At 37.2% G+C, this 21,723-nt stretch overlaps 1 protein-coding gene across 1 annotated transcript in view; it reads left to right on the top strand.

The window, feature by feature from the left end:
* NLK (nemo-like kinase) overlaps positions 1-21,723 on the top strand; it is a 128,735-nt gene that overhangs the window by 59,208 nt on the left and 47,804 nt on the right. Inside the window, exons 2-3 of the mRNA XM_010861441.1 lie at positions 8,285-8,414; positions 18,964-19,019. Coding sequence (XP_010859743.1) covers positions 8,285-8,414; positions 18,964-19,019 — 186 coding nt within the window. The remainder of the gene's footprint in view (positions 1-8,284; positions 8,415-18,963; positions 19,020-21,723) is intronic.

Below are 21,723 nucleotides of genomic sequence, written 5' to 3'. Positions count from 1 at the left end.
GGTAACCACTTCCCTTTTTTAATAGTTTCTATTGCCTAAGTATGTATCCCTAAACCTTTAGAGTTTAACTTTGCTTGTACTTTTTATATAGAAATCTTACTGTTCATTTGTGACTGTTTTCTTTGGCTCAAAATTGTGTTTGTGAGATTTGTCTATGTTGCTGCATATAGCAGTAGTTCATTTCAGTTGCTGTAAAATATTCCATTATGTGAATATACAACAATTTGTTTATCTCTTTTACTGTGCATGGGTATTTGCGTTATTTCCATTTTTAAGGGTATTACAAATATGGCTGCAAACACAAACACACACACTTGTTTGCGTTTTAGTGTATAGGTACACACATTACTTTTGGGTGTATACCTCAGAGTCGAATTGCTGGGTTCCAGTATGGATTTATTTTCATTTTAGTATATAAAACCAACCTGTTTCCCAGAGTGATTCTATAAATTTACACTTCAACTAGCAATGTATTAGGATTGACATTGCATCACATCTTCACCAAACATTTGGTATTATCAGACTTTTAAATATTAGCCATTTTGGTGGTTAAGTCATACTTTCTCTTTGGCTTTAATTTTCATTTCCCAAATGACTAATGAGGTTAAGCTCCTTTTCATATGTTTATTGGCCATTTGAATTAATCCTTTTTTTTGGTGAAATGCCTTTCCAAGCCTTTTTAAAAAATTGATTCTTAAGAGGTCTGTATGTAACTGGCTAAGAGCCCTTTGTTCCTTTTTTGCTACCCTAGCCTTGCTCCTATGGAGAAGGCAATGGCGACCCACTCCAGTACTCTTGCCTAGAAAATCCCATGGACAGAGGAGCCTGGTAGGCTGCAGTCCATGGGATTGCTAAGAGTCGGACACGACTGAGTGACTTCACTTTGACTTTTCACTTTCATGCACTGGAGAAGGAAATGGCAACCCACTCCAGTGTTCTTGTCTGGAGAATCCCAGGGACGGGGGAGCCGTCTATGGGATCACACAGAGTCGGACACGACTGAAGCGACTTAGCAGTAGCAGCAGCAGCAGCCTTGCTCCTAAAAGGCTCCTAAAGCCCTTTATTAGCAGAGTCTTAACATGGATCTAGTTGGAAAAACCAAAACATGGTTTGCAGACTCTGAGCCTCGGTATTACAGAGCAATGTTTAGTTTAGAAGCTGAGAAGCACTTGCTTAAGATGGCTGTTCTGTCTGCATAGCCAGCTTTATGATAAGCCAAATGTCTATATATGGGAGAATCTGTTTCTGTGCCATGTTTCTGTTTCATTGGACTGTTAGACTGGCTAAATTACCATGGCTTTATAGTAAGTCTTCATATCTGGGAGAGCAATTTTCCCTTCTCATTCTTTTTCAAGAGTGTCTTTCTTCTTAGCTTTCCTTGGCATATTTTCATTTTCATAAAAACTCTTATACTAATTTGTCTAGTTTTACAAAATGAAAACCATTTTATGTTTTCAATTTCACTTGAGTCTATAAATCAATTTGGGGAGAATTGAAATTTTCACAGTATCAAATAGCTTTCTAATTCATGAATATGGTATATCTCGTCATTATTTATGTCTTTAATTTCTCTCAGTGATGTGTTTTCAGTACTTTTATGTGGAAGTCTTGCATAAATTTTCTTTAATCCCAGTTTTGGCTATTTCTAACATTATTATAAAATTTAAATATTTTTTTGTTTTAATTTTTTTATTTTGCAATTTTGCAAACATACTTTTTCTTTACTTATGAATAATTAGATCCCATTAGCCAGGCTTCCCAGGTGGCTCAGTGGTAAAGAAGCTGCCTGCCAGTGTAGGAGATGCAGATTCAATCCCTGTGTCAGGAAGATCCCCTGGAAAGGGAAATGGCAACCCACTCCAGTATTCTTGCCTGGGAAACCCTATGGGCAGAGAAGCTTGGTGGGCTACGTCCACAGGGTCCTAAAAGAGTAGAACTTGACTCAGTGACTAAACAACGACAACCTACCACTCAGGTTCAGTAACTTTAAGATTTGCTTCAACAGTCTTTATTGCTGAAGTATTTTAAAACAAATCCTAGATCTCATATCATTTCACTTATGTATACATAAGAATATACATCTCTAGAAAATAGGGAAATTTAATTTATAATCATAATTTTAAACCATATTCAAGTTTTCCTTTTTATTCCAAAAAAGATTTTATTGTTGGTGTGTTCAGTTTGCTTTTAACTAATAGCATATTGAGACTTATAGTTTATGTTATTAAAATATTAGTTTAACCACTAAAATATTAATATCAAATGGTAAAGCATTCTCTTTGGCAATTTAAAACAAAACTTTTTCTGATGATGTGCACAATTTATTACAGTTTCTGACATTGGTAAAGCCATAATCCTGTAAACATACCATGTGAATAAAACTGTCCTTTTCTTTCATTTTACGTCTTCTACATTTATAAAACTAATGTGCAACAAAAATTGCCATTCCTTAATTTAAAAAAATCTTTATATTCATCATTGATCCTGTTACTGAATACATATCTCTCATGAAGTCATCAATGGGATTAAAAGCAAGTATATTTTTGTATAACGTAGTTTTAGTTTTGGTTACCCTTTGTGATCTCCTCTTGCCCAAAGTTTTTAAAATACAAGAAGGAGTTGCAGTTGTGGATTATTTTCCTTTGTGGCTTTGTACAGATACCTTTCCTTCATTGCAACTGGTTTCCTCCCCATACGATATTCACAGGTCTGTTTCTAGGAGAAATGGTAGCTAGTGGATCCTGAAAATTTCCTAGACTTGGCAGACTAGGATGTGTCATGATCACCCTCTAACATTGAAAAGACAATGTGGCAGCTTTTGTGCAGGCAGGTCAGACTCTTACAGAGACATTTTGACAGTGACTGAGAGGGAAAGAGTCTATATGTCTTTTAGAATCTACAGTAAGGATGGAACTAATTAATTCATAATCTCAGGCACCATAAAATATTCCCAAGACAATAATTAGCATTAGATAATTTTTCACCTATAGTTTAACTTATTCAGTGATTATTGGAATGGGGAGTTGAGGAGGCCTTAAAGTTAGATCTTACAATAACAAGTATTTGAAAGTAAATACGACTGCTTGGTATTGGATGGCTTCAGTTCAGTTCAGTTCAGTCACTCAGTCGTGTCCGACTCTTTGCGACCCCATGAATCGCAGCATGCCAGGCCTCCCTGTCCATCACCAACTCCCAGAGTTTACTCAAACTCATCTCCATCTAGTCGGTGATGGCATCCAGCCATCTCATCCTCTGTCATCCCCTTCTCCTCCTGCCTCCAATCCCTCCCAGCATCAGAAACTCTTCCAATGAGTCAACTCTTGGCATGAGGTAGCCAAAGTACTGGAGTTTCAGCTTTAGCATCATTCCTTCCAAAGGACACCCAGGACTGATCTCCTTTAGAATGGACTGGTTGGATCTCCTTGCAGTCCAAGGGACTCTCAAGAGTCTTCTCCAACACCACAGTTCAAAAGCATCAATTCTTCGGCGCTCAGCCTTCTTCACAGTCCAACTCTCACATCCATACCTGACAACTGGAAAAACCGTAGCCTTGACTAGATGGACCTTTGTTGGCAAAGTAATGTCTCTGCTTGGATGGCTTACCTATTCTTTATTCTTCCTCCCTTATTAGCGCCCCCGGGTGTCTCACTACAGATCAGAATGGCTCAGTGCTCGCTCTCATCTGCTGGGATCATTGCTATTTATACTTACTTAAGCACAGAGTTAGAGGATGTTTAAATTCCTCTTTAACTCTTTCTGTTAAATGTAGCTATTTTGCTTCTCCCAATCAGTAATATTAGGATATGAGAAAAAAGAATGAACTGTTTCACTGCTTGGTTTGGCTATTGTATAATACCTTTTTTCCTTGTAATTTTCAGATTAACAAATTGGGGGATCGTTTATTTTATAAGTATGTTGAATAAAATGAAGAAGATTGCTTTCTCATGTATAGAGCTAACTCAGCAAATACCAAATTTGGTATTTACAAGAAAAACCAACATCAGAAAAACTCGACTGATGGAACAGATTATCTAAATATGAAAGATGAGAAACCTTTTTAATATGTTTTTGGGTGGGGGCAGGAAAGCTTAGGAGATTTGTTCTTCTAAATACTATAGTTTGCAACTCTGTAAATTATGTCAGAGTGCACACAGACTAGAGCTTGTTGAAGATCTGGTTAGAAAAACAAAAGAATCATATAAATGATATTCCATATTCTTTAACCTGTAGTGTCCATGAACATATAATAAGTACTGAGGACAACTAAACATTTTCTAGACTTATTTGTTGTCAAAAATTTTGTCTCATAGTTTTTGCTATTGTTTTCTCAACAGACTTCATCTAAATACAAGTAAAAATAACTTTTAAGGAAGTGAATCCCGTGAATGTGAAGGCAATAATCTAAACATTTAGAGTGTAGTTAGGAAGTTCTCCTGAAGAGAAGGATTGGCTGTCCACTCCAGTATTCCTGCCTGGAGAATTCCATAGACAGAGTAGCCTGGGGGGCTACAGTGTAGGGGGTTGCAAAGAGTCGAACACGGCTGAGCGACTAACACTTAGGAGGTTCTGTTACTGAGATGTGTATTGTATTGGTACAGTTGACATAGTAATTGTAGTATATAACAAAAAATAGAGGATTGCTGATTACAAGTTAACGTGGCCAGAATTAGAAGAAAAATTTCTTAATCCAAATTGAACATTCTCATTATAAATTATTATTATTTTTGTTGGATAGTTAAAAACCTGTATCAGAGCCATGAACTTTAAAACAGCTAAAATATATAAAGGGGAAAGATTCTTCACATAAAGTGAATGAGGAGCATTAATTTCTGGGAGATTCTTGCTGATTAGTTATACTAATTAAAAGATGTTGTAATGTAACATTCTAATACCTGAAAAGTATCCCCAATAATAACTTTTACTCTTGTTTCATTTCAACCCTTCTGCTTGTCAGTAATACAAGTAGATTTGTGGTACTGGTCTCAGCTTCCTGGGATTAAGAAAACTCTACAACAAAACAACCATACCAAATCTAAAAGGCTTCCTGTTTTGGTAGTGTACTCTTTTGACTGTCTCTCTCTCTCTCTGAAGAATGGCTCGTGGATTCTTCTGGCTGTTTAAAAAACAGTTGAACTTATATTCTAAGTTCAGAGAAGGATTGATGAACCCGAGAAGATATAAGAAAGGATTCTTTCTCACAACCCTTAAAACTTTGTTTTTGTTTTTCTCTTTTGAAAACTTCTAAGTGTTTACAGAATCAAATGTTAATTTAAAACTGAGGAAGTGCCTGTTAGTATAACTGGAATGCCTGTGAAGGTAAGCAGATGAAAGGACAGATGCACTGTTTTATTTAGAGCATATAGTATTTTAGAGAAAGTAACTGGTCATAACTGAATTGTAGGGCGAAGGTTAACTCCTTTTTTCTGAAAGGAGGAAAGTTGCCTAAACGTTGTTCATTATCTCTACAGCAGGAGCTTCATGAACAAGTGCAGTCGAAATAACCAGGGTATTGCAGCAGCAGAGAAACTAAGCACAGCAAGCCATTCAGTAACAAAGAAAATAAAAGAATTCCTGTATAACAGGCTTCCACACTTATCTGTGTTCTGTGGTACTGTTTGTGCTGAATTAAAGCATCTGCTACCTCAAGTTAAGAGAGAACAAACTCAACATGGCGTGAAATTACTGCACTGCCATTCACATTCATTAGAGTTACATTGTTACCAGCCACAGGCATGACTGGCTTTTGCATGAATAATAACATAAAATGCTGCTTTGTGAATTTTACCTTAAAACATTAGAAGGAATGGTACTAACCCTGAGCCAAGAATGGGTTTATCTTAGAACAGCTTTCCTCACCATGGTAGGGTCAAGACCAGTGAAGTCAGAAGTTGCAAAGAATTTTTGCCGCATGAGGCCTTTGGAAAGGGTATTATGTTAAATCAATTTACTCATTTTTTAAAATGAATATTGTGCAGGCTAGCTATCATTAGACATTAAAAATTACTAATGTGCCATTTGGCAACATCGTAGTGATCATTGATTCAGGCAATAAAGCCGTCAATGGGTGCTAAATGTAGTGAGTCAGAGTTTGATGAGGAATATTTACAGTTAGACAAAAGGAAAAAATAAATTTACAGTGTAGAAGCCTGAAAGAACACTTCATCCAAATGATCACAGTTACCATCAGTCATGGGAAAAACTGACTTCATGTGCCTACTAAAGTGATGCACTGAGAAGACATCTGCGTCATTCCCGTTAAAAAATACATTCCCTAGTGGCTCAGATGGTAAAGAATCTGCTTGCAATGCAGGAGACCCCAGTTAGATCCCAGAGTCAGGAAGATCCCCTGGAGAAGGGAATGGCTTCCCACTCCAGTATTCTTGCCTGGAAAATGCCGTGGACAGAGGAGCCTGGTGGGCTACAGCCCATGGGGTTGCAGAGTCAACACAACAGCAGCTAACAGCATCAGCTTGAATCTAATCTTAAGAAAATGTCAGACGCAAATTGAGGAGCGGTCTACAAAATGACTGGCCTGTACTCTTCCAAAATAGCAATGTCATAAAAGACAAAAAAATGCTAATTAACTGTCCTCCATTAAAGAAGACTCAAGAGGCAGTGACTACTATGCAGTGTGTGATCCAGAATTTCCTTTCCTTGCTGTTTCATTGACTTTTTATCTTCTGGTATCCAGGTACCAGATATTTAAATATGAAAAAAAATGTAATAGTCAATATAATATTATATTTGGTTGCCTTCGTATTTTGCTTTCCTGGATTATGTGGATTCTAAGCAGTGTTGTGGATTTTGCTTGGTACTTTTTTAAACAACAGTCAAAAATGTTAGGTCTCTTAGTGTAGTTGAATTACATTTCAAGGTATTGAAGAGTTAAAAATGATAATACTTGTTTTACCAAATTTTCTATCAGTGGGAGAAAGTAGAGTCCTCATGCTGTTTTAAAAATACTAGGATGCACCATTTAAGAGTAACGAGAACTCAGGAAAGGAAGTAGCAATCACTAGGATAAATTTGTAAAGAAGTGATGATATTCATAAAGAAGTTTGGTATGGTTTTTAGACAGTTAAATAAAAGGAATGCTTTATTTTCAGAAAAGTAATTTGATAAGTGTCTTATTTCCTCCTGGACAAGAGGAAGAAATAAACTGAGTAATTGTAGTTAAGTAAATAATTGAATAAAGATGCCTTCTAGTATTATATCTGTTGAAGAGCTTTGTCCTCAGACCTGTTCTAAACTTTAATTAATAACTTAGATAAAGGCATTGGTGACATACAGACCAAATTTCAAAACGATAGAAATCTGGGAAGAGGAGCCAAATCATCGAATGACTGAAAGAGAAAGTGAAAGATAACGGTAGCCGAGAGTGATAATTATCTAGCAAAATAAATCTGACAGGAATGAATTCTACAAAGACAACCAGTCATCCATGATGGATAGAAGGCAAAAAAAGCTTTAGATTAATTCATGGAAGCTCAGTTAGCCAAATGGCCAATTGGCCATAATTACCAAAAACTTTGACTTAATATGTATCAGTTGGGTCCCGTCAGAAAAATGGAAAACACGTTAGTACTTCAAACACAGGGAACTGTAACGCAAGGAATTGGCAATATAGATGTTAGAAGGCTAAAAGAAATTTCTAGGCAGACACTGAGTTATTAAAGAGAGAGTAACTGCAGGAGGCAGCTATCATACCAAGAACTGAGAAAAGGGAAGACGTTATCATGATAACCAAGATGCCACAGCCCTAAACTCCCACTCAGACTTACGAGGGGACACGCTGGTGTCCTGAAATGTCCTAGAAACCGTATTACTAAAAGATGTTCATTTACATAAGAAATACTGCAGTTGTAGTCTCTACACTGAATTAAAAGTGACCACATTTGGTTCTGAAAATAAAGCATAAAACTAATTTGACTTCAATCATGTTAATGTTCTATACTTTTTCCCTCCTGTCTAAAATAGCTTTACCGTTAATAGCCTTTCTACCTCAGATGTATCGCTAAGTGACCTCTCTGGAAGATTAAAGTTTTTATAGAAATTTAGGGATTTAAAAAAAAGAAGCAGCATGGCAAATGAGTTGGGTGGGCTAAACATTCTGTTTGGTTATACTTTTTTTTAATCTTTCTCACTGATACCTTAAGCATTATTAAGTGGATTTAATATTGAGTGTTTCAGTATAAAGGTATCTGTCATATGATGAAACATTGAAGAGCAAAGTTTGGAATTGATTTCTCTTTTTTTCCTCTCCCCCTAAATATTGTGTCTTTAGGTCAGTAACAGATCCAAGAGATGGAAAGAGAGTAGCACTCAAAAAGATGCCCAACGTCTTCCAGAATCTGGTCTCTTGCAAAAGGGTCTTCCGGGAATTGAAGATGTTGTGTTTTTTTAAACATGATAATGTAAGTGAAGTTGGTGTTTGGGATAACTATTTCCAAAGCATGTTTAATTATGTTAGTAAAGAGCAGAAGAGACTAAAAAAGGGTACATTACCGTATTAAGGGATTTGGAAACCTGAGACAAAATAGACCTTTTTTGTGAATGAGCAAATTTAAATGAATTCTAGGATTTATTGATTGACAGAAATATTAATTGATATAAAGCAAATGTTAAAACTTAGCTCGGGAACAGTGCTAATACTCGACGTAAAAATAGAGTATAATATGTAGTCTGAGTGATTTAAATAGAAGTAACTGGCCCCTGATTTTAAATGCCTTATTTTTATCTTTTAGTATTTTAAATCAGAGTTGAGTTAAAGATATACGAAAAAGTTTTTCCTCTGAAAAAAAAAAAAATACAGCTCTTAAAGATAATATGGGTTATCTTATTTATTGCTCTGTGTAGAAATGTCAGGACTCATGGGGAAAGAGAATCATAGTGGTTTGAGAGAGCTTCTCTTCAACTAATCCTGAATTAAAAGTTTGATATATGTAAAATTTCCCTGGCGGATGTTAGTGTTAGACTGTTAGTTTTCAATTTCATATGAAAAGAAAAACTGCCTGAAATTCTGCATTTGGTTCTCAACCTGTGCTGTTTTAATTGCTGAAATAAAAGTCAGAAAAATAATAATTGCTTGTGAATCTGACTGCTGGTTTGCACAGGAACTTTAAGAACTTTGGCCAAAGTGTGAATCACACTTTAAGAGAAAAATTTATAGAAGTTTGAAGTATTTGGTAAAACTGGGAATATCAGACTTACAATGTGTTTTTATTTGAAGCTCCTTGGTTTGACATATTTCATTTTACTGATTCCCCCGCCCCCAATCCATTTTCCTTAAACTTTTTTAGAAAGTTATTGTTTTGTCTTTTATTCAGTTGGAACTGTTTAACAATGTGTGTTTGTTTCAGTAACTTTCAAAACATCATTCCAGTTGCTATTTCATGACTAGTTCCTGAAATTTTGGAAATGATTTTAGATAGATGTCTAGTGCTCACTTTGTTACTTATTTCTCAAATTTGCCTTGTGAATACCAACCCAGCATCAAAGAGTTACACACCGTATATATACATTGTCAGAGACTCAAGTAAAGGGATCCATGGGAAATAAATATTTTTCAGGTGGCATCAGAAATTCACTTACTACAGGTTTCAATGGTTTATTATATTTGGACCTATCTTGGCTTCTTTTATAAAGGAGGGGTGGTGTAATAGGCCACTATCTGTATATATTACTATCTTTGCTCATGACTCATTCCTATGGAGTAGCTAATTAAGTTACAGAGATAGTGTCAGAGTGAGTAGTGTAAGAAAAGAAACAAACTGCGTTTTTGAAAATCACACATATTAACACACAGCAACTACTGTTCGGAGCTCCTGAGCTCTGTCATAAAAGAGTGCTTGTGACTTCTTTGGGAATGTTCGAAAGTGAGGCAGATAGTTGGAGCTGAAGACATCATGGCACCACTATTTTATACATAATGAATTTATGCCGTGCTCTGAAATCTACAGAAGTATCTCTGGGCCAGCATACCTGGTATGTTTGGAATGCCAATCTAAGAGGCAACTGGTATTTGATGTAGTTAAGGCAACAGATGTTTATTAATTGTGTCCTGTGTACAGAGTGTAGTGCTAGGTCATATGGAGAATACCAAAAAAAAAAAAGTTTAAAATATGGTCCTTTTTTAAAGGAAGTAGACCAGATGCTTGAGCATTTGTTACTGTCAGGAAGTATGTAGATGCTTTATGTATATTAATATGTAAAAATCTTGTCAGGTAGGGCTTGCTATCCCTACTCTGCAGAGAAGGAAACCAAAGCTTAGAGTTAAGTAACTTGCCCAAGGTCAAGGTGGCACAAGATTGGAATTTAAATCTGTCTTGCTTCAGAGCCCATATTCATTACTTCAGTAAACATTTATCGTGCGCATCCTATATCCCTAAACTCCATCAGCTTCTAGGGGTTGCTACCCTCGGGGAGTTTAGTAACGTGATAAATACTGTGGTAACAGTGCTGGCGGAGGACTACCTGCATGGTTAAACATTAATACAGGACACTTTGCTCTGTGCAGAGTGAAAAGCTGGGCAACCAAACCTCAAAGTATATAAGTCTTAAAAAATGCAAATTCATGGGTTTCATCCTAGACCTACTAAATTGTAATCTCTGGGGTTGAGATTACAGGTAGCAGTACTTTTTTTAAAGCTTCTCAGGTGAAAGATGACAGATAAGTATTATACTATTAAGAAAAAGAGAATAATTGTCCTGGACTTAGACTCTCAAAGATGATTTTAACAGGGAGAAGGTAAACCTTAAGATGAGCCTTTTGAGATTAATATTCGATTGACTAGAAGAAGAAGAAAGGAATATCATGATGAAAATGGCATTTAGAAAGATTCACCTGGCTGTTGCAGGAAGGCTGGGTTTTAATTTGGATGACTTTGTATGTGTCAGAGAATAGCTGCAGAGTCCTGGAAGACTTTGGATTTTCTTTTGAACAGAACCTTCAAAGTCATTGTATCATATTCATTGATTTCAGGTGATCTGACTGATTGAGATACACACACACACATTGTTTTTCCCTTAAAGTTTGTTCATCTTATAGGATAAGTTCACTGCGATGTAGTAACTTAGGGTGCCAGAAATGGGTTTAACTTTCTAAAGATCGATGTTGGTTAGTAGTTTAGTAGCATCTCTGTAGTATCTAGTCAGAATTTGAGCTGTGACTGTATATTCTCTACTTCACAGACATGGTTGTCATTTTAACAGCATGGAAAAGGGGTGATTGAAGGTTTTTTCAGTCTTTGAGAATCTGATGAATGCTGGGTACCTTTGGAAAAATACGTATGCACACAATTTTTATTTCATTTTAGACATTAACTAGCCCTCTAAAGCCCATCCAGAGCCTCCTTCGGACCCACTGATTCCTGCCACGAGCCCTTGTTATACAGTTCTTGGGTTTTTCTTGTCCTTAGGTAATAACACTAAGCACACGGTAGGTAGACAGTCTATTGAAGAGTGAGTGAGTGAGTGAAAGTGACAGGAAAAAGATATGAAATCTTGAAGTCTAGAATGATTGCCTCAGTGATCTTTCTTGGAGTTACTTCTTCCCAACCTTTTAGTTCTGGAGTAGAGGAGGCCAAAGAGGAGGTAGAGAAAGCAAAGAAGAATCATTTGTTTTCCTTTGTATAGTCTGACTAAACTCAGAGAAGGCCTTTCTGGGTTCATAAGTAGGAAAAAGAATCATACCAATAGGACCCTTCTCTGAATGCCGACAAGCTGTTTGGCTACAGACATTATTAATGCTAATGGTTCTGCTGCTAAGGAGTATGAAAGGGCAAAGGATAATTAGAATAGGTTACTTATCAGTGGATTTGGTTTTGTTTGCTCTGTGCCTAAATCTTGTGGTACTCTTGATGCATTTCTAATAATACAGTAGCTTGTATTCATGGACTGAAATACTCACTGTGGTTAATATGCATGCTTTACCCAAGTTCAGCTATATATTCAAGGTAATCCCAATGAGCATCCCAGCAGGGTTTTATGTGTATGTATGTTTGGAAATTGACAAACATTCTAAAGTTTATGGAAATGGAAAAGACCTAAACTAAACTAGTCAAGACAATCTTGAAGAAGTTAAACAAATTTGGAGATTCAGACATCCAGGTATTGAAACATATGAAGCTATAAAAATCAAGGCAGTACAAAGATAGACAGATAAATGGAATAGAGTCTGTAAACTGACATACACATATGTATTCACCTGATTTATAAGATAGGTGCCACTGCAATCCAGAGGGGAGTGGGTGGCCATTTCAGTAAATCAAAATCAATTAGATACCCATTTGAAAAAATCTGGGTTTCCCTGGTGGGTCAGTGGTAAAGAACACCTGCCAATGTAGGAGACAAGGGTTTGATCCCTGGGTGGGGAAGATCCCCTGGAGAATGAAATGGCAACCCACTCCAATATTCTGGCCTGGGAAATCCCATGGACAAAGAAGCCTGATGGGCTATAGTCCATAGGGTCGCAAAAGAGTCAGACACGACCTAGCAACTGAACCATAACAACAAGAACAATGAAAGAGGTCTATTTCATGACATATACATAAGTTAATTCAAAATGGATCAGACTTAAATGTGAAAGGTAAAATAACAAAGCTTCTGGAATGAAACACAGGAAAATGTCTTCACAACTTTGAGATAAGCAAAGATTTCTTAACTAGACAAGTAAAGCTTTGACCATTTTTTTTGAAAATGTTAACTAGGACACCATTGACATTAAAAATTGATGCTCATCAGAAGTTTAAGGGACTTCCCTGGTGGCTCAGATGGTAAAGAATCTGCCTGCAGTGTAGGAAACCTGGGTTCGATCCCTGGGTGGGGAAGATTCCCTGGAGGAGGGCATGGCAACTCACTCCAGTATTCTTGGACAGAATTCCATGGACAGAGGAGCCTGGCGGGCAAGGATCGCAAAGAGTTGGACGACTGAAGCAACTAAGTATGTGCAACACAGAAGTTTAAGAGAAAGAAAAGACAGACCTCAGACATCATCCAGCAAAAAAACTTGTTTCCAGAATTTATTATGTAATAGAACGATTTTTTAAATAAATGTTTAGCATTTGAGGAAAACCATTAGAAATAAATATTTTACTTGATGTTTTTTCAGACTGTAAATTCTGTATCCAAACATTATATATCTTATAAAGAGCTCCTCCAGATCAAAAATTTTTGCCCATCAGTAAAAGACGTAAGAATTTCACCAAAAATAGGATAACCAAATGGCTAATAAGCCTATGACAGATTGCTCAAAGTTGTTAGTCATTGGGGAAATGTAAATTAAGATTAGTGAGATACTGGGAAATAGATGGGGAAACAGTGGAAACAGTGTCAGACTTTATTTTTCTGGGTTCCAAAATCACTACAGATGGTGACTGCAGCCATGAAATTAAAAGACGCTTACTCCTTGGAAGGAAAGTTATGACCAACCTAGATAGCATATTCAAAAGCAGAGACATTACTTTGCCAACAAAGGTTCGTCTAGTCAAGGCTATGGTTTTTCCTGTGGTCATGTATAGATGTGAGAGTTGGACTGTGAAGAAGGCTGAGCACCAAAGAATTGATGCTTTTGAACTGTGGTATTGGAGAAGACTCTTGAGAGTCCCTTGGACTGCAAGGAGATCCAACCAGTCCATTCTGAAGGAGATCAGCCCTGGGATTTCTTTGGAAGGAATGATGCTAATGGAGAAGGCAATGGCACCCCACTCCAGTACTCTTGCCTGGAAAATCCCATGGATGGAGGAGTCTGGTAGGCTGCAGTCCATGGGGTCGCTAAGAGTTGGACACGACTGAGCGACTTCACTTTCACTTTTCACTTTCATGCATTGGAGAAGGAAATAGCAACCCACTCCAGTGTTCTTGCCTGGAGAATCCCAGGGACGGGGAGCCTGGTGGGCTGCCATCTCTGGGGTCACACAGAAATGATGCTAAAGCTGCAACTCCGGTACTTTGGCCACCTCATGTGAAGAGTTGACTCATTGGAAAAGACTCTGATGCTGGGAGGGATTGGGGGCAGGAGGAGAAGGGGACGGCAGAGGATGAGATGGCTGGATGGCATCACTGACTCGATGGACGTGAGTCTCAGTGAACTCCGGGAGTTGGTGATGGACAGGGAGGCCTGGCGTGCTGTGATTCATGGGGTCACAAAGAGTTGGACACGACTGAGCGACTAATCTGATCTGATCTGACTATATACCCACCAGAATGGTTGAAGTGAAAGACTGACAATACCCACTGTGGATGAGAATGTGAATCAACTGAAGCTTACTGTTGCTGGTAAGAACGTAGATTTGTAAAACCACTTAGGAAAACTGGTAATTTGTTACCTAGTCCAAGCTTGCTCTGCTCCTCACACTACAGATCAATGAATCAGAGACAAGGTGCTGAGGCAAGGAATATGGCTTTAAGCCAACTGACCGAAAAGATGGCAGACTAATGTCTCAAAGTAACCATCTTGTTGGGATCTAGATGCCAGATTGTTTTATAGAACCAGAGAGAAAAGTGCTGAGGAACTAAAGTCAAAAGGCAGAACAGAGAGGGAGAGGGAGTGAGGGAGTAAAGTGAATCTTGTAAAACATCTACTGGAATGGCCTGCCTGTGGAAGAGATGTGTTAATCTCTTGCAACCATTCACAGTGGGCAGAGTCAGATTATCTCTGTGAGCTGAACAAAGGCACTTCAGTTTAACAGTCAGGCAGAAGGCCAGGGTCCTCTGAGACAGGTCTTTTATGTATGATTATAATAACAACAGCAACGCACAGCAAGTCAAAGAAACAGTCAACACGAAGTCAGAATTGGTTGTTCTCTGCCACAGTTTCTGTTAAAGCTAAATATACACCTGCCCGGCGACCCAGCAGTTCTCCTCTTTGGTATACCCAAGGCAAATGATTGCATATATCTACCAAAGGACATGTACAAAAATGTTCATAGCAGCTTTATTCGTAATAACATTTAGAAACAACCCCCAAGTTTGCCAGCAGTACTCTGGATAAATACTTTGTGTTATATTCCTTTGATACAATGTTATCCTACACATCATTAAAAAGGGTGAAGATTCACACATGGGTGAATCTCACAGGCATAACAGTAAATGAGAGAAACCATATACAAAGACTTGATTTTTTATGATTCAATTTACGTAAAGTTCAAGGACAGGCAAAAGGAATCCATGGTGATGGAAGTGAGATCAGTGGTAACCTCTGGGCAGGTATGGGTTCTGACTAGAAAGGAGCAAAGGGGGACTTCTGGGATGTTGAAATCCTTAATTTCTTGATCTAGCTTTTAACCATGGAATAAAAATTTATCATGTTGTATACTTTATGTGTATAAAAATTATTCAGATTATACACTACAATCTGTATATTTTACTGTATGTTACAGCTCAAAAAAGTAACATTCTCTACCTTAAACAACTTAAAATCTATTGGGGGTAGGGGTACGTGAGAGAATGGAGAGGTGGTGGGACCTCCTTTGCTTAAATTTGGGATTTGAATTAATTAAATTTGAATTCCACAAACAGTTAAATTTTTAGTCTTTACATTTAGGATTGAGATTATTTACAGCAATTGTTTTATTGATAAAGGGTTAACTTAAAAACCCACTACGCCATTTACTAATGTAACCAATTTTAGTGAATCTTCTAACATCACAGAGGTTAAAATTCTGAAAATCAGCTACCACAATGAGCTTTTGTTCAACTCTTAAAAGATTTGAGAAATGTGCTGAGACACTGGTAATGACCATTATTTCAGGATGGAGCTTTAGTTCATTTTTAAATTAGACAAATCAGCTTGCTTTTTGTGTGTTTGAGATCCTCAGAGTTTTGAGTCTGTGGTATTTTGGGATACTTTGACTCTTTACAGGTGACCTCCTATTTACATCATAAGGCTAATCTCATATACTTTATTCCCATAAATAATAGAAGGGTTATAGAAGTACTTGGACTATTTAAATAGTCAGGCATTAAGTCTGGGGTTTGAAACTCTGCTAATGTTCCTTCTCACTTAACTCATTTACATCGCTTCTGAGATTCCTGAATCATCTCTAAGCACTGTTTTTGCCACCTGGAAACACTGAATGCTGTCATCTGATAAACATTTTGAGGTAGAAGAAACAGGAATATAAGACAATGGGCATTTAAAAAATTCCAGACAGAATTTAAAGTATTATACCTTCAAAGCTAAGAATCACAGCTAAATGCTTTGGCGCAAATGTCTAACCCTATTTTATATGGCTGTTCTGCAGAAAGCCTCATAAAATTTGGAGTAAGAAAGCCTCATTCTTCTCTATCAAGGTTTAAAATGTATGGCTGTCACTTTCCTTTAGATAACCTCTAATTATAGCAGATAGATTTGAAGTGTAAAATAGCTTTGTCTAATGGACGCTGTCACTCACTGCATTCTGTTTCCCCCCAAGACAGGATGTATGTTGTTCAGATACAGAGCTTAGAGTCCGAAAGATGTCAAGTAAAACACTAATTTCTAACTGCCTTCCTCAAAGCATCAAATATTCATGTTAAAAATTTTTCTATCACATAATGAGAAATGAATTTATGTGAATTTGTGACACCAGCTAATTATAGGTGTTTAAAAATATAGAAATGAAGTAATTTATCTTTCATATGGTAAAAATTATTCTTTGAAGAAACTGGAAAATCTGTTATTTTCCATTTATACCAAGATTTCCGAGTATAAACATTTTAGTTCAGAAAGAAAATACAGATATTCTTTATAAACTAAGGATACTCTTTATAAACATCTAAACTATTTTAAAACCTTTATACTTAACTGGTATTAAAGTGAGTGAAAGTGAAAGTCGCTCAGTCGTGTCCAACTCTTTGGGACCCCATGGACTATATATATATAGTCCATGGAATTCTCCAGGCCAGAATACTGGCGTGGGTAGCCTTTCCCTTCTCCAAGAGGATCTTCCCAACCCAGGGATCGAACCCAAGTCTCCTGCATTGCAGGTGGATTCTTTACCAGCTACCAGCTGAGCCACAAAGGAAGCCCAAGAATACTGAAATGGGTACTCTATCCCTTCTCCCTCAGATATTCCCAACCCAGGAATTGAACCGGGGTCTCCTGCATTGCAGGCAGATTCTTTACCAACTGAGCTATGAGGGAAGCTCTAAGTGAGTGAAGGCTTTTTCAATAAAGGTTTCATTTAATTAAAAACTTTATAAAGTAACAAATTATTGGCTAAAAAAATAATAATAATAACCTTTAAAATGAACAAGGGACTTCCCTGGTGGTCCAGTGGCTAAGATTCTGTGCTCCCAATGCAGAAGGCCTGGCTTAATTCCTGGTCAGGGAACTAGATCCCACATGCCACTGCTCGGAGTTCACACACTAAAGATCGAAGATCCTGTGTACCACAACTAAGACCCCAAACAGCCAAATAAATAAAAATAGTAAAATAACATGAACAAGGTTTCTTCCATACATAAATCGCAAGGGGAAAAGAGAAAGAAATAGAGGAGAAATTTATAGGTAAAACTTGCTAGATGTGCATCAACCATAATATGTAAATCCTCTTTAGCTCCTAATTTAGATTAACACTTCCCCCCCCCCCCCACCAAAAAAATAAGAAACTTAGAAACTTGAGCACTGGGTATTTGATGGTGTTGAAAAACATTAAATTTTTAGATTTGTTCATTGTACTTTTTAAAAGTTTTTAGCTTTTAGAGATATTTACTGATGTATAGCTGATAATTTCCTCAAAATTATACAGGGAGAGTGGAGGGTATAGATGAATGGAGAAAGGTCATGTAGATAACTACTAAGGCCAAGTCTTGATTACATGAGTGTTCTTTTATATCATTCTGCCCACTTTTATATGTTTGAAGTTCTCCAGAATACATTTTTTCTTGAAAAACTAAGCTAAAGATCACGAAATATGAACTTGTACTACTAAATAAACTTATACTAAATAAATAAAAATTTATTTTCTGTTAAATACCTTCTTCTGTATCCTTTGAGTCTGATATTTCTCATTAGCAAGATAGGTTTGAATTCTTAGGTGTGACATCATAGATGGGGCTTAAAGGAGTTGGTAGACAGTTGGTAGGGGAAGAAGGCCTATTTGTTATATTTCTATGGCAGAAGTCACATTGGTAGTGTACAGCTTTTATAAAGGACTTGAATTTCAGATACCTTAAAGTCTTTTTTTTTCCACCCTAGTGACTTCTTTTTCTGTACTTGGAATAAAATCCAAAACCCTTACCGTAATGTAAAGAGATTTTGTGTGATATACTCCTGCCTTTCTCTTCCCCAGTCTGTTTTCCTCCCACCCTCTGTGTTCCATAAGCACTGGCATTTCTGTTTCTAGACTCCTCCAGGTTCTCTCTTGCCTCAGTGCTTTTACACTGCCTGACCAACTCCTATTCACCCTGCAACTCTTAGTGTTCCTTCAGGGAAGCTTTTTCTTCCACTGCTCTGTACTTTTTCCCTTCATAATAATAAATGTCACAGCTCCATTTTTGTTAACTATTTAATGCCTTCCTCTCCCCTAGTCAAGAGCGGGGTGGTTATTTTTATTCATCAGTTTTACCGAAGAGCCTTCCAAAATGCCTACCAGATAAAATACATATAGTAAACATTTTTGAACAGAGGAATATAGGGTGAATGGTAGATAGAGCTCTCAGGCTCTTGGAGCGAATCCAACTGTTAGAAATAGGACATTTCTTTCCAGCATTCTCCTGTGCAGGGGTTCTGGTAGCATGTGGTATATCCCAATTGCCTCTCTCGTATTGCTGTAGCTAAAATTGTCTTTGATAGTAATTTTACAAAGCCTATCTTAATGTTTCAGTGTTTCTTGATTGATAAATTTAGTTCATCTCAGTGGGCAGTTATAATGAAGCCTGAAACCATTAATGAGTTAAGAGTACTTTTTTGCATTTATGTCATATTTTGGTTCTTTTTTTTTTTTCCTCTAAATTTTGCTTTTTTTTTTTTCCTTTTCCCAGGTACTCTCTGCCCTTGACATACTCCAACCTCCACACATTGACTATTTTGAAGAAATGTATCCTAACCCGGGAATGTGAAAGAAGGGAACAACTTTTTAATTAATTTGTTCCTCTAGCACCTTCTGGGGTTCATGCCTTGAAGTATATTAAATCTCATCCTTGCAGAAGTGTTGAGTACCTAGAACCAGGTAATTTTGAAATCTCAAGTATCTGAAAAAGCTCAACATTATCAATATATCCTGAGTGGTGATACCACAAAATAAGACTTCTGAATAGATGTTTCACTTCATCCCCACATCCTTGTGAGATAGGTTATCGCTATTCCTTTTTTGCTGATGAAACCATTGTGGCAGCTGTGTTGTAACAGAATTTGGTAAAGTCCTTTGTCACTATACAACAACTGCCAATCAGTCAAGAAGATAATACTGATTTCTCTTTATTTTTTTTTTAACCACTCGGGTAAGGTGAAAATTAAAGAGAGCTCTTGAATACTATAATTCTTGGTGATACTTCAACCTACTAGTCCTTTATGGAACTCATCCCTCTGTGCAGTAAAGGGTTAACTCAGTGAACTTGGGGCGTCCTACTCCTACACATTCTCAAGAAATGACTGACCTTTGACCAGCTCCTGGCTGATGGAGTGTCTTTGTATACCTCTTAGTGTTCAAAAATGAGTTCTTGGGCCAGGCAAGATGGTTCTGACACACCTTTTCTTTAAACGTATGTAAACAATTAGGGGTTTCTCTGGTGGTCCCTTGGTTAAGAAACAATGCAGGGGACACCAATTCAGTACCACATGCTGCAAGAAATCTTTTTTTTTAAGTATATAAAATTAACCTAAGGCTGGAAGGATTGAGAAAGTTTTTTTTCTTCTCAGCTATAGGTTAGTAGTAGCAACTGATGTAAGAGCATTAATGATTCCATTTCCTAGACTTTCTGGCAGTAACATGGCTCCTGACTGAAGAAAAGAAGGAAGCTGGTAGGAGCGGGGCAGTACTTGTTTTAATCAGCACAAGTAACTTTCTACGTTTGGCCAGAAGCCACCACCTTTATTCTTTCTGTTGGTGGGAAGGGAATCCATATATTAGAAGGCATTCCTGTGAGTGTGTAAAATCATTTCTGCCTCTTTGGAAATGAAGAAATTTTCTTTATTAAATAAGAATTTTACTGGATTTACAGGTGTGTCAGGGGTCCCCAAGATTACTCTCAGGTTTGATGATTTGATGAAAGGCTCAAGGACCCAGGAAAGCTGTTCTACTCATGGTTACAGTTTATTACTGCAGAAGGATACATATTAAAATCAGCGAAGGAGAAAGCTACATGAGGCAGAGTCCAAGAGAAACCAGACACAAAGTTCCAGTTGTGCTCTCCTAATGAAACTGCACAGATAGTGCCTCCCAGCAAAAGTGTGTGACAACAGGAGTAAAATGTTATCAACCAGCGAAGCTCACCTCAGCCTTGGTGTCCAGGGTTTTTGTTGGAGGTCAGGGAGCCTTCAGGACTGACCTTAGCTACTCTAGCCCTCCTCCCTTCTCACCCAGAGGTTGAACTAATACAGCTGGCCCAGGGCCCCAGGTGAACGAAAACAGGTGTTCACCATAAATCACATTGTTAGCATAAGCCATCTGGTGTGGCCAAAGCATCAGGTATGCTAAGACATTCTTATGAGGCAGGATATTGCAAGAGTTCAAAGGTTATTTCTCAGGGGCCAGTCCTAAAGACTTCTGGAATGTGTAAGTTTGGGGCAACCCAGAGCTGCTGTTAACCCTTTATTGCACTTAGGCCATCTGTGGGGAAAGAATGTGTTCATATAAGATAATTGGTGAATATGGGTATTTTTAATAAATATCAAGTATTTGTAGATTTTCTTCACCGAATACGTAGCTAATTCATTTTATTCTGGGCTGTTTTGTCTTACAGTTCAAGCATGAATTCTTTACATCAGGCATTAATTTTTTGTACTTGGGTTTGTTATTCCTTTAAAATGTTTACTATCATAAGGTAGGAATTCTCAATGCTTATTATTATTGTTGTTCATAATTTGAGTCTGGGAGATCCTAGATGCATTATTATTTCAAATACTTGCAGAGCAGTGAAAATTTAGCACCATTACGATTTACAACCATGGGTGGCATAGGTGATGTAATAGCTCTTGGTAGCTGATTCCAACCATTTCATTAGCTAGCAGAATGTTTCTGTGAAATTCCTTTCCCTGAAATTGTTCATGAATGTTTGTATTAAAAGCCTTTGTCATGAAATGTTCGTGGAACCATTTACTTAAATGTTTTACTTTATTTACCTTTAGGTTAAAAGATTGACACCTGTGCTTTCATAGTTATTAGCTGGCTACAGATGGAAAAACCTTCAAATCTAAAACCTCAGCATTCTTTTTTCTGTTGTACCATTTTTAGCTGTATGTAGAATGATACACAGAAAAAAGGGTGCTTTTCAGTGGTTTTGCCATTTGGGAAAAAAACAAATCCTGTTAACATAAAAAGAGTTAAACCATAGCTGCCACAGGATTATAAAGACTTTTTTTTAACAAAGAAGACATGGTGAAGCTTGGGGTACAAAAATACTGAAATTACGTGTTTTAGAACAGCTAAGTGGAAACCTAAGAAATGCCTTAGTTGCATATGTGCTCTGCCTGATTTTTCTAATATCCTAAATAGAACATTTTCTGTGTCCAGTGCTTTTTAATACAAATAAATTTGTTGTAGCCAAAGCAAAAAAAAAAAAAAAAGATTTCCCTCAGTTTCC

This window comes from Bison bison, unplaced genomic scaffold (genome assembly GCF_000754665.1).
Source record: "Bison bison bison isolate TAMUID 2011002044 unplaced genomic scaffold, Bison_UMD1.0 scf7180017864472, whole genome shotgun sequence".
NCBI classification, from domain to species: Eukaryota; Metazoa; Chordata; class Mammalia; order Artiodactyla; family Bovidae; genus Bison; species Bison bison.
This window is presented reverse-complemented; position numbering and strand designations above follow the sequence as displayed.